Source organism: Lytechinus variegatus, chromosome 2 (genome assembly GCF_018143015.1).
Source record: "Lytechinus variegatus isolate NC3 chromosome 2, Lvar_3.0, whole genome shotgun sequence".
Classification (NCBI taxonomy): domain Eukaryota; kingdom Metazoa; phylum Echinodermata; class Echinoidea; order Temnopleuroida; family Toxopneustidae; genus Lytechinus; species Lytechinus variegatus.
In genome coordinates, this window is record NC_054741.1 from 39,020,559 (window position 1) to 39,031,378 (window position 10,820).

Genomic DNA, 10,820 nt, shown 5'->3' on the forward strand with positions numbered 1-10,820 from the left:
TTTCACGGAAATGGCCTTTTAAAAGAGGCTTTTCAAATGGAAAATCACAGAAAACATATTTTTCCTCAAACTGCAAAGAACAGCAACAGACATAACCCAACAAAGTACTACTACCTACTAGGATTAACATTTTCGGAGCTCTTTGAGGTCGGTGTTTAACTGTGAATGTAATACAAACAATCATTGATCATTTTTAACAAATTAACTCAGTAACATCAAAACTGTATCAAGTATTCAAAAACCATTGCCATCATTGTTATCTTGCCATTTTGTTATTATTACTTGGGTATTTGAGTTATCCCAACGTCATAATCGGGATCTGCCGAACATTCGATTTGTGTAAATTTTGCTTATCGATTGACGATCGCCGGCAAGCCATTCGAACCACTCGATCAATCGATGTTTACTCCCAGGCCTACCAACCAGGATGTAGTGACAGTGATTTTCAATTTCAAAAAATTGCCTTTTCCGTTTCAGAAAATCTCAAATTCCGTTTTAGCATGTCAGAAAACGGAAATTTCGTTTCCCCATAGACTTTGTACACACAGAAATATGACAATTCCGTTTACACATACAACACGTACACTCGCACTGGTCAAAATTTGTATTTGCTACTGTACCAACAACACAAAAGAATCCGTTCTAATCGGATCTATGCGGGTGCATAAAATATTTTTACAAACACATTTAGCATGCATACATCCTCACCTTTCACATTATTAGCATTATTTCACGGTGAAATATTTCATCGATAATTTTGGGGTTTTTTGGACATCGTTATCATCAGTCAACGGCTTTTGCCAATCCGCCATCTTGGATTTTAAGACCACGATATCGTGCTGCTACATCTTCAAACGTAGAGGGCAGCAACACACGACCGTGTAGTTGAACGATATGTGTGCAACTGCATGTGAAGCCCAACCCGGCCGGCCGGGAACTATCGAGTGTGCTGATGTCGAATGCAGTCACGATGTGTGAATTGTCATGATATTAGCGAAGTGAGATCGTGTTTTCTGGGGTTTTGTGGCCATTTAATATTCTCATTTTGTTGTGATTTTGGAGTAATTTCTGTTGCTATTCTGTGTATTTTGAGGGAAAATACGTTTTCCGTGATTTTCCATTTGAAATGCCACTTTCCGTTTCAAAAGGCCCTTTCCGTGAATTCCATCTGTTTTCCGCGATCGCGGAAAATCACTGTCCCTAAGGATGTGCTGTATGGCGTGTGCATATAATTTTGTTTTGTGAAATTAAGCGAAACTTTAAAATGTCCTAACTTTCTTATTTTACATAAGAATTTGATGAAATTTTCGTTGTTTTGCTTGTTGGATTTTTCTCCTTTTTCATATCAACTTTTTGTTGGGGTGGACTTGTCCTTTAAAGGTCAAGTCCACCTCAGAAAAATGTTGATTTATATCAATAGAGAAAAATCAGACATGCACAATGCTGAAAATTTCATCAAAATCGGATGTAAAATAAGAAAGTTATGACATTTCAAAGTTTCACTTATTTTCAACAAAATAGTTATATAAACGAGCCAGTTACATCCAAATGAGAGAGTAGATGATGTCACTCACTCACTATTTCTTTTGTTTTTTATTGTTTGAATTATACAATATTTCAATTTTTACGAATTTGACAATTAGGACCTCCTTGCCTGAAGCACAAAATGTTAAAATAATGAAATTCCACATGTTTAGGGAGGAATGAAACTTCATTTTACAAGACAATGACGAGAAAATCAAAATATTTCATATTTCATATAATAAAATACAAAAGAAATAGTGAGTGAGTGATGTCATCAACTCTCTCATTTGGATGTAACTGGCTCGTTCATATAACTATTTTGTTGAAAATAAGCGAAACTTTAAAATGCCATAACTTTCTTACTTTACATCCGAATTTGATGAAATTTTCAGTGTTGTGCTTGTTGAATTTTTCTCTTTTTATTCAAATCAAGTTTTTGTTGGGGTGGACTTGTCCTTTAAATACTCCATGAAATGTGCCTGGAAATGCATGTAGCATATTGGTCCATCCCTATAGGCTATACTGTGTGGGCTTGTGGCTAAAAATAGACATTTTAAGTCTTTATGATGACCTAGAAAGAAAGTGGCATTTCACCGAACTCCCTCCCTACTCTAACCTTTTTAGTACTTGTTCCTTGACTTGTCATCAATCACATACTAGTAGACTAGATCTAGTCATAAAAGTGAAAAATCAGACTAAGCCAATTTGTTGAATTTAATAGTCGGTAAATCATGACATATGCTGCCTGACTATAGGCCTAATAGAAAGGAACAAATAAAAACGATTGATGATGCTGATCACCAGGGTGACCAAGCGTCCCGTATTTTGCTCCTTTGTCCCAGCATCCCGACATACCCTTCCCAGGACGCCTTTTTGTCCCGTATTTCAAAATATTGAACAAAATGTAGTTCATACATTTAAAAGTGACAAATTTTCATTAAATAACCAACAGATGACGAAGCAGAGACAACAATTAAATGGATAACTGTAAACTTTTGCAAGTTCTGCGGTGATTTTCTTGCTAACCCAATACATTGCAAACAAACTGGCCTCCTGCCTGTGTGTGGCAGGCTACTAGCTAGGCATGTACGATCAGAGCAAATTCTCAATAGTGCTAACAATCTCACATGATAAACAGTTTTTCCACCAAATTAATCACAAAATCGGTGGGAAATTCTTATAATACTATTATGGATTCTCAGATTAATGATTTGGAAATGTAAACGGAGGAACGAGTTATTGACTTTTCATAGATCTAGTTGTTTCAGTTTTCGTTTTGAGTCTTTGTGTGTACGATGCCGCGATGTTTCATCTACCGGTAATTTCTAAGTTTGACAATATGTTTAACTTTGAAATTTTATTCATTTCTAAAACATTTCACTTTTTGAATTTTTTAAAATACATTTAAAAAAAACACCAAATAACATGATTTTTATGGGGGTTGGATTTTTTTTTGCTTGAAGTTTGAGCTTTTTTCCTTTTTCTTTCTTTTCTACCCTATCTTCCTGCTTGCCTTTATATTTCTATCTTTCTCTTCATTTTCCTTTCTTTCCTTTTTTCTCTTACTTTCCTTCTTTATCAAATTTCCTTTTTTATTTCTTTCATTCTTTCTTTCCTTGAAATTACCTTGGCTTCCTTCTCTCTTCCTCTCCTGTTTCTTTTCATTCTTTCTCTCCTTCCATTTTCTTTTTTTTTCATTATCTCCTACCTTCATTCTTCCTTCCCTCCTTCCCTCTCTTTCTTCCTTTCTTTATTTTATGTTTTCCTTCTATTAATTCTTTTCCCTCATTCTTTCTTTCCCTCCCTACCTGTTTTCTTCTTTCTTTTTAAGATAAGAATGAAGGAAAAATATTTCTTTCCTCCTCCTTTTTCTTACTTTTTTCCTTTAATTCTCTAATTTATTTTGCCTTTCAAACATTTATTCATCTTCCCTTCCTTTAATTCTTTCTATATTCATTTCAAATAATGACAGAAACCTTTTTTTAACCTCTTTTATTTTCTTTCAAAGTTTCATCCTTCTTTTATTCTAACTTTGTTTTTTCTCTAGAGTTTAGGCCTAGGCCTAGTTTATTCCTTCATAAAATCATAATTCATTTTCTTTCCTTCTCAATTCATCTCTTTTCTTTCTCTCCTCCATTCTTTCATTCATACTCCCAATTGTTTATATTTTTTCACAAGTCTAACACTGTGTGTGGGCTTCTTTGTTGATCTGTTACTTAGTGTTAGCCAATTGTCCCATATTTCATTTTGTGAAATCTTGTCACCCTGCTGATCACTAAACAAACCCCCATCACTTACATGTACGAGAACATTACCACAAAGAACGCATGCAACTCTTGTTCACACATATCTTATAGGATTTATCAAAATTCTGTGACACAATAATTCGGATTATACAGTAGTCTAACATTACAGCAAGAATAAGTTAGTAGAGCCTGTTACATACCAAGGCTTAATTATCTACAAGATTTAGGTGTCTAAATTACTCTGGTTAATTATAATTACCTGCATTTTTCTCACGTTTGGTCGACTTCTTCGTACTTTTTGCCATCCTGCAATATTAATCCTTGTATTATGACTTATTTTTTTCAGCCGCCGAATTCGTAGCTCGGATCGAATGGATGGAGCTAGCTAGCTCGCTATTGAGGTGCTCTCGATCTCTAGCGCGCACATTTGACCATTCACAAACCAGCTTGGCCTCGAGTTAAATGACGTCATCCAAACATGACAGACCTCCTTCAAAAAATCTGTCAATACACGTTTGTGAAATTATTAAAATTAGCCGACTGATATGGGATCAACGTCATGATGGTGATGCTGCTGCTTCTTCATACCTGAATTGGGCCAGAATAGTTTGACAATGCAACTTTCTTAACTAGTTTGTGAGGTCAGTGCTAAAAAACTGCGGCCATTTAGTGATTTACCCGGGGATTTAGCTCATGTCCAAAACGAATGATTGCACCACAGATTTGTGATAATCCCACTGGATATGTGTGCGGAGAGATTGCATGAGCGGGTACCGTAATGGTCACTCACACTAGAGCGAGGAAATGATGCTGGTGCCGAGTGCGAGTGGTGGTGCCCTAACGTAACCCAGGCCAGGGTTAGTGGTGCCCAAGTATTCGCACCTAACAATTTGAGCTAAGAATAAGATTTGACTACCTCGAGCGAAGTTCATCATGTTCATGCAGGCTCCACTTCACTATCGCTACACTACGCTCCACCTATAGATCTAGATCATCTACCCGAACTTTGAGTTTGACAAAGTTTGAGACAGTGAACTCGATCTGCATATTCCGAGTGACAAAGGTGGGATTTTATAATTTACGGGGCGAAAATATAAAATAACATCACGATCTTTATGTCATGACTTTAATAACAATTAGAACTAATCTTAGTTCTTACTTTAATTACACAAAGTTTCACTTCTTTTCTATCAATCTATGCTTCTATCATCAGTCTCAAAAGATTTAGAGCCAACCTGAAGTTCCTCACACGTATAAATAATTCGCTGCTGATTTCAAAACATCACAGGTGGAAGCGATAAAGCGCGGATTACCGGGTACGGTCCGAGCGCGGATTCTCGCACATGCGATGTTTAGAAATCGACAGCGAATTTATATGTGTGAGGAACTTCAGGTTGGCTTTAAATCACCAATTTTAAACTGATAGAAGCATAGAAAAGGAGTGAAACTTTGTGTAAAGTAAGAATATTAGTTCTAATTGTTTTTAAAGATCGTGATGTTGCATGAGCATGAATTTCATATTTTCGCCCCATAAAATCACTCGGAATACGCAGATCGAGTTTACTGTCTCAAAGTTTGGTAGGTGGAGCGTAGTGTAGCGGTAGTGAAGTGGAGGGGCTAGTGGAGCCTGCACGAACTTCGCTCGAGGTAAGATTTAACATGAATTTCTTTTTATTTAATAAAATCTTTCAGATAATAATGTTCCTTATATTATTATGAGCAAGTGTACCAAATAATAATAAAAATATCTCATAAAAATTTGAAATATAGATCTAGGATTTTCTTGGAAAAAATCTATGGCACGGCACTCGGGTGATTTCAATTCAAGTACGGTGATGAAATTTGGTGTTGGTTTTGTGACAACACCAGCCATAACACCATACTTGAAATCATGCTGGTGTTGGGATTTACCTCAGAAAATATGACGTATTTCTTGCAGTTCGTGTTGAGCTCTGGTGTTGGATGTCAGCAGAACCGAGCATTACAGCTGGTGTTGACGATCGCGATTTACGTGTAATTTCACCAACCCTTAGGGATTGGGAAAATCATGATTTCAAGTTCGGTGTTGGTGTTGATGAACTGTAGCTCACGAACAGGCGGCATCGATGAAACATCCCTTTAAAGTTATCTTTTCAGTTAAGATGAGCGCAGATCATTAGTGTTATGTACATTTTTAAGAAAAACAATATTTATGCTTTCTGGTTTTTGCACTGATTTTAACTTTTGCATTCTGTACAATAAAATTTTATTGCAATTTCTCCCTGATTTCACTTTTGTCATGGAGAATTTCTCGCATAAAGTTGAGATGATCAGCAGCGCAGAGGCTTGACTTCATCTCAACAACGAGATCCATATTGCTCCTCTGAACCCAGCTCAGTGTTGGAGCTCGGTTCAGCAGCCTTTTCACGCTCTAAACACCAACACCAAACACATTACTTGAAATTACCTATTTTTAGATTGAAAAAAATGGTACCCTATGTCTGCGCACCCATTCACTTTGCACACAATTCAGGGATATTGATGAGAAAGGCTGCATTTTGAGGCCGTCACATGGAATGCCCAAAATTAATTATTTTTCCACCATTTTGAATTGGATGTTTTAATGAATAAGATGTATTGCATTTGTAAATTTGTGTTTGTTGCGTATCTTCCTAATACTAGAAAAAAAAAGCATACCGGTATGTCACTACATAAAACAATAACTGAAGAGCAAGGAAATGTATTTGGTATATATTGACTTGAAAACGGGTTGTCTTAGTACAGCAGGATATCTCATTTTTCAGACTATGCGAGCACCAGGAATGATGAACACATACGATAGGCCCTATATAGGCCCTGAGCAAATTACGTTTCATAAAGTTACTAGAAATATATAATTTGTATACTATAACAATATAATATACAAAAAAAATTCTTTCACCACTAGGTTTCTTTCTCCCATTTTTCTCCCAGTTTGAGGCTGTATTTAGGTAATTAGAGCAAATTTATTAATACACATGAATAGCATAATTCATGTGAAAAATCCTAATGTTTCAGAAATATTAAACATACAGTCTTGTAGATTTCATCGCACACTATTGTGCAAATTTTAATTTTTTGTAGCAGTCGTATGATCTATGGCCAAGATATTGGCTCGGGGGGGGGGGGGGGGGAGAATCCATCCCTTTCTCGCAGGCTGTGTGGGATTGGTCCAAATAACTCAGCTCTATAATAGATCTGGTAAACAAATATGTATTTTTTAATGGATGACCGTAATGCAATAAAAAATTATTCCGTTAATAAACAAATAACAATTGATAAAAGATAAACAAAATAGTAAGAAAGTCTCCAGTGTTGCTTTGAAAATAGAATTTGAAATCCTTGCTTCAAGTGGTAGCTGATTTCAAGGAACAGAAGCCTTATGGGAAAAGGAGTTTCCCATTTTGGTTGGGTTGTTTGTGTTCCTGGTACTATGAAATCCAAGTTGTGCTGCCTGAAATACTGTGTAAATGAATGGACTGGGATCTTACAGATTTCATTTAAATAAGATTTTCATTATTCGAAGAGTGGAACATCATTCTACTTTACAGAATATCCATAGATTTTCCAGTGATACCCATCCGAAGGGACTTTCGCAATTACTTGTGCGATCGTTTGCGATCATTTGGTCACAATATATGTTGCACAGAATCACAACCGTTGTAAGCAGTCGCTCCATCAATTGAGGAAAGGTACATTAGGCAATAAAAATCCTGTACATGTACAATAAAAAGTTAAAGCATTTGCCCACAAGCCACCCTAGCAATTTTCTTGTATTGATTTACCAAAGGATTTTTTTCTTATATGTATCTTATGATCATAATTTTGTTTACTTCCACAGAATATTGAACATCATGGCAAATCAGATTCCTGTTAACATCCAGTCTTCTCTGGCTATATGTACATCATTGACAAGTCTCATTGGGAAGTCTTTTGGGCCAAATGCTCAGCTAGTGATGTACACCACCTCCACAGGAAAGGTTTTGCTGACAAGTGATGGGAGATCAATTCTTGGAGCCCTGCATGTGTCTCATCCCATTGGACGTTGGCTGATTGATAGAGTCGTAACTTTTGCTCACCAAACAGGGAACTACACAAAGTCATTTCTTTTTATTATGAATAAAATGGTGGAGGATATTTCCCATGAGATAACCGCCTCTTTGCATGGTCCGGATCTGAGATGCAAAACCATTATAAGAGAACAAGTCATACAACTTGTCAGAGCACTCAGTGTTGTAAAGCAGGAAATTTTCCAAGAGAAGGTCCTTCCTGCTCTAGTGGCAAAATCTCAGTGTTTTTCAGCTTTTGACTTCAAGGCAATAAATACATATGGGGAAAATTTGATACACACATATCTACAAGGCAGAGTAAGCTTGAGACAGTCAAATTTCATGTCAAAATTACTTTGGAAATTTATTAATGGATATGCAGGGAGTACTGAAGCACCTATATTGTCTTTAAAGGAGGCTGTGCTTGCCTTACAGGATAACTTTCATGTAGCTTCTGTCAAAGTTGTGGGTTTACCATTGGAGTCTTCAAGCATAAGAAAGGGAATAATCCTTAGCAGATGTTTTGTCAACAAAGATTTGAAGGAAAGAAAATGTGGAGTTGAAAAGAAGAGCATCATAATATTTGGATCTGATCTTTCTAAGACTGCTGTAGAAGCAGATGCTACGATATCAGCAAGGACAGTTCAAGCTCTTGTTCACAACATGCAACACACAAGACTTCAGATGATGAGAATTGTCAATCTACTACAAGATAATAACATTGATGTTGTCTTATGTTCAGAATGTCTTCCTGCTACCCTCTTATCTCTTCTTCACCATGCATCTATAACAGTCATCCAAGCAGTACCTGTGGAGGAGCTGCAGAGACTAAGCCATGTTACTGGGATCAACATCCTGTACGAAATGCCCAGGGAGTTTGATGATTCCTGCGTTGGGATTGCTGAAGAAGTTCAGGAAGTCACAATTGGCAATCATCGTTACAGCCAAATTGTGATGAGAGATGGTCCAGGAGGAGGTCAACTTGTTCTATGTGCCCCAAGTGAAGGTATGTGTAGGGTGTTGTCTAATGCTTCCATGGGTGCAATAACATGTGTCAAGATGTGGCTTGATGGAGATGATGATATAATTGCAAGGTCAGTTGGGACTGAATACTTAAGGTCCAAAGACCAATCTTACAGTGCAGCTTCCAAAGTTGAATCTTCTGAGATCTGTATGAAGCCCAAGCAGAGTAAAGCATCTCAATCAGTGTGTAATGGAAGCATTAGGGAATGTGAAACCAACGATGAGATGCAAACAGGATATCTAATATCTGGAGGTGGCGCTGCAGAGATCATTGCAAGAGACATACTCACTCAGAATCTTCCTATGCACAAAGATAACTACCACCTGTACACTGCCATCAGAATTATATCGAATGCCCTGCTATGTATACCTGAAAGAATCCATCGGAACTCATTTGCTGCACAATCCAAAGACAGTCGCTCATTTATCAAGATTATCAACAACATGCAGAGTATGTGCAGGGACCAACGCTGTGAAGCATGGGGCATCGATGGGCAAACTGGAGAGCCAAGTTGCACATTCAATAGAGGTGTTGTTGAGGTACTTAGGGGGAAATTTTTGCTGTGGATCAATGTCATTGAGACTGTCATTGAACTTCTCAACATGGATACCATAATTCCAGTGCAGGGGAACTTGAGAGGAACTGGGAATGAAGATGATAAGTTTGATATACCAATATGATGTTGTGTCAGAGAGACTTACACCTCCTGATGTCTAGAGATCATCTTTTGCAGGAAGACTTGGAAGCAAGACGAAAAAGGTATTTAACCCTAGACTTGCCTGAATTTACAAAAGGTGTTTGTACCCAGGTATCTGATCCAATTATGTAACTGCTGAAGGTGATACATGAACAATATGTGCTTTTATAATTGCACTAATACCTCCTTGTTTAACTTCTTTGTGAATTTGGGCCAGTATGTCTCAAGTTGCCAGAAAAAAAAGGTGTCTATGATGATAAAGTCATATTTTTAAGTAGATATTAGCTTTACAAGACTAGAATTTTTACATGCTTTTTATAAAGCCATATTTGGAGGCACCATCTATTCCAATATTATTCTTTCTGGTGAAGAAAAAAATGAAATGTTCAAAGGTAAAATTTCATGAAAATTATCAATAGCTTTGTAAAACATTAATAAGTATGATAGGATACTGTTGAAATCATTTTTTCCCCTCGGTTCATATGTTTTTACATTGAGTTTAAATGTAAATTACTCTTATCTTGATTCTTGATTTCTCCAGTGTAAGTATTTATTTGCATTATCCATTATATCTCCTTCAAATTTATCTAACTTTCATAACAATAAAATATTTTGGTTTGGTTCATCCCCTTATCTTATTTTTTGTATCATTGAATATAGAAGAAGTCAGCATGGAAGATTGGATGACTATTGGCTACTGGTTGAAGAAAGAGTATATATATACATGTAAGTCTACCCCACCTCTACATAAGAAGTCTATTTTTTATTCTCAAAAAGGGTACTCTTGCAGGGGGTGACCACTCCCTATGAATTTTTCAATTAGTTTCAATTTTTTTTAGTGAAAGAATGAAAGTATGTGTAACAGAAGTCAAGGAATTCCCTGAAATTCAGTGAAGAAAAGAAAATTATGTTAACTTCAGGTCCCCCCCCCTCCCCCAGCATAGTAATAAGAGAGGGGAAGTACAGTATGTGTTATACAGTGCGTCCCACAAAAAAACGAAACCGAGATTTATCGATGATTTAACATAACTTAATCACAAATACAATAGACAAATGACCTACCATTGTAATGCTTAGAATCTCCTCTTTCATCTGAAATTACTTAGATTATTTCTCAATTCTCATTCATGCATGAGTGAGCAAAAACAATTTGAAAAGGGGATACCAAAAAGTCACTTAGCGGGCTGTATCTGGGTTTCAAAAAGAAAACCACATTTTAAAAAAGTTAAATATCTGCTCTTTAATTTGATACCTCAAGAACA

The 10,820-nt window shown here is 36.5% G+C and overlaps 2 protein-coding genes across 4 annotated transcripts in view; one reads left to right on the plus strand and one right to left on the minus strand.

Moving 5' to 3' along the window:
* The window catches only part of LOC121408064 (poly [ADP-ribose] polymerase 2-like), a 31,232-nt gene extending 27,063 nt beyond the window's left edge, over window positions 1-4,169 (minus strand). The window contains exon 1 of the mRNA XM_041599387.1: window positions 4,030-4,169. Within this exon, the coding sequence (XP_041455321.1) occupies window positions 4,030-4,075 (46 nt within the window). The 5' untranslated portion in view covers window positions 4,076-4,169. The remainder of the gene's footprint in view (window positions 1-4,029) is intronic.
* A 62-nt stretch (window positions 4,170-4,231) lies between these two features.
* Window positions 4,232-10,264, plus strand: LOC121408065 (Bardet-Biedl syndrome 10 protein homolog). Of its 3 annotated transcripts, none has more exons than XM_041599389.1 (3): window positions 4,232-4,627; window positions 7,630-9,620; window positions 10,219-10,264. In XM_041599389.1, the coding sequence occupies exon 2, from the start codon at window positions 7,643-7,645 to the stop codon at window positions 9,539-9,541; it is 1,899 nt and encodes a 632-aa protein (XP_041455323.1). In that variant the 5' UTR covers window positions 4,232-4,627; window positions 7,630-7,642; the 3' UTR covers window positions 9,542-9,620; window positions 10,219-10,264. The 3 variants fall into 3 exon arrangements, with proteins under 3 accessions (XP_041455323.1, XP_041455322.1, XP_041455324.1); XM_041599388.1 differs by having other exon boundaries at window positions 4,233-4,411; XM_041599390.1 differs by having other exon boundaries at window positions 4,233-4,411; window positions 10,222-10,264.
* Window positions 10,265-10,820: the final 556 nt, after the last annotated feature.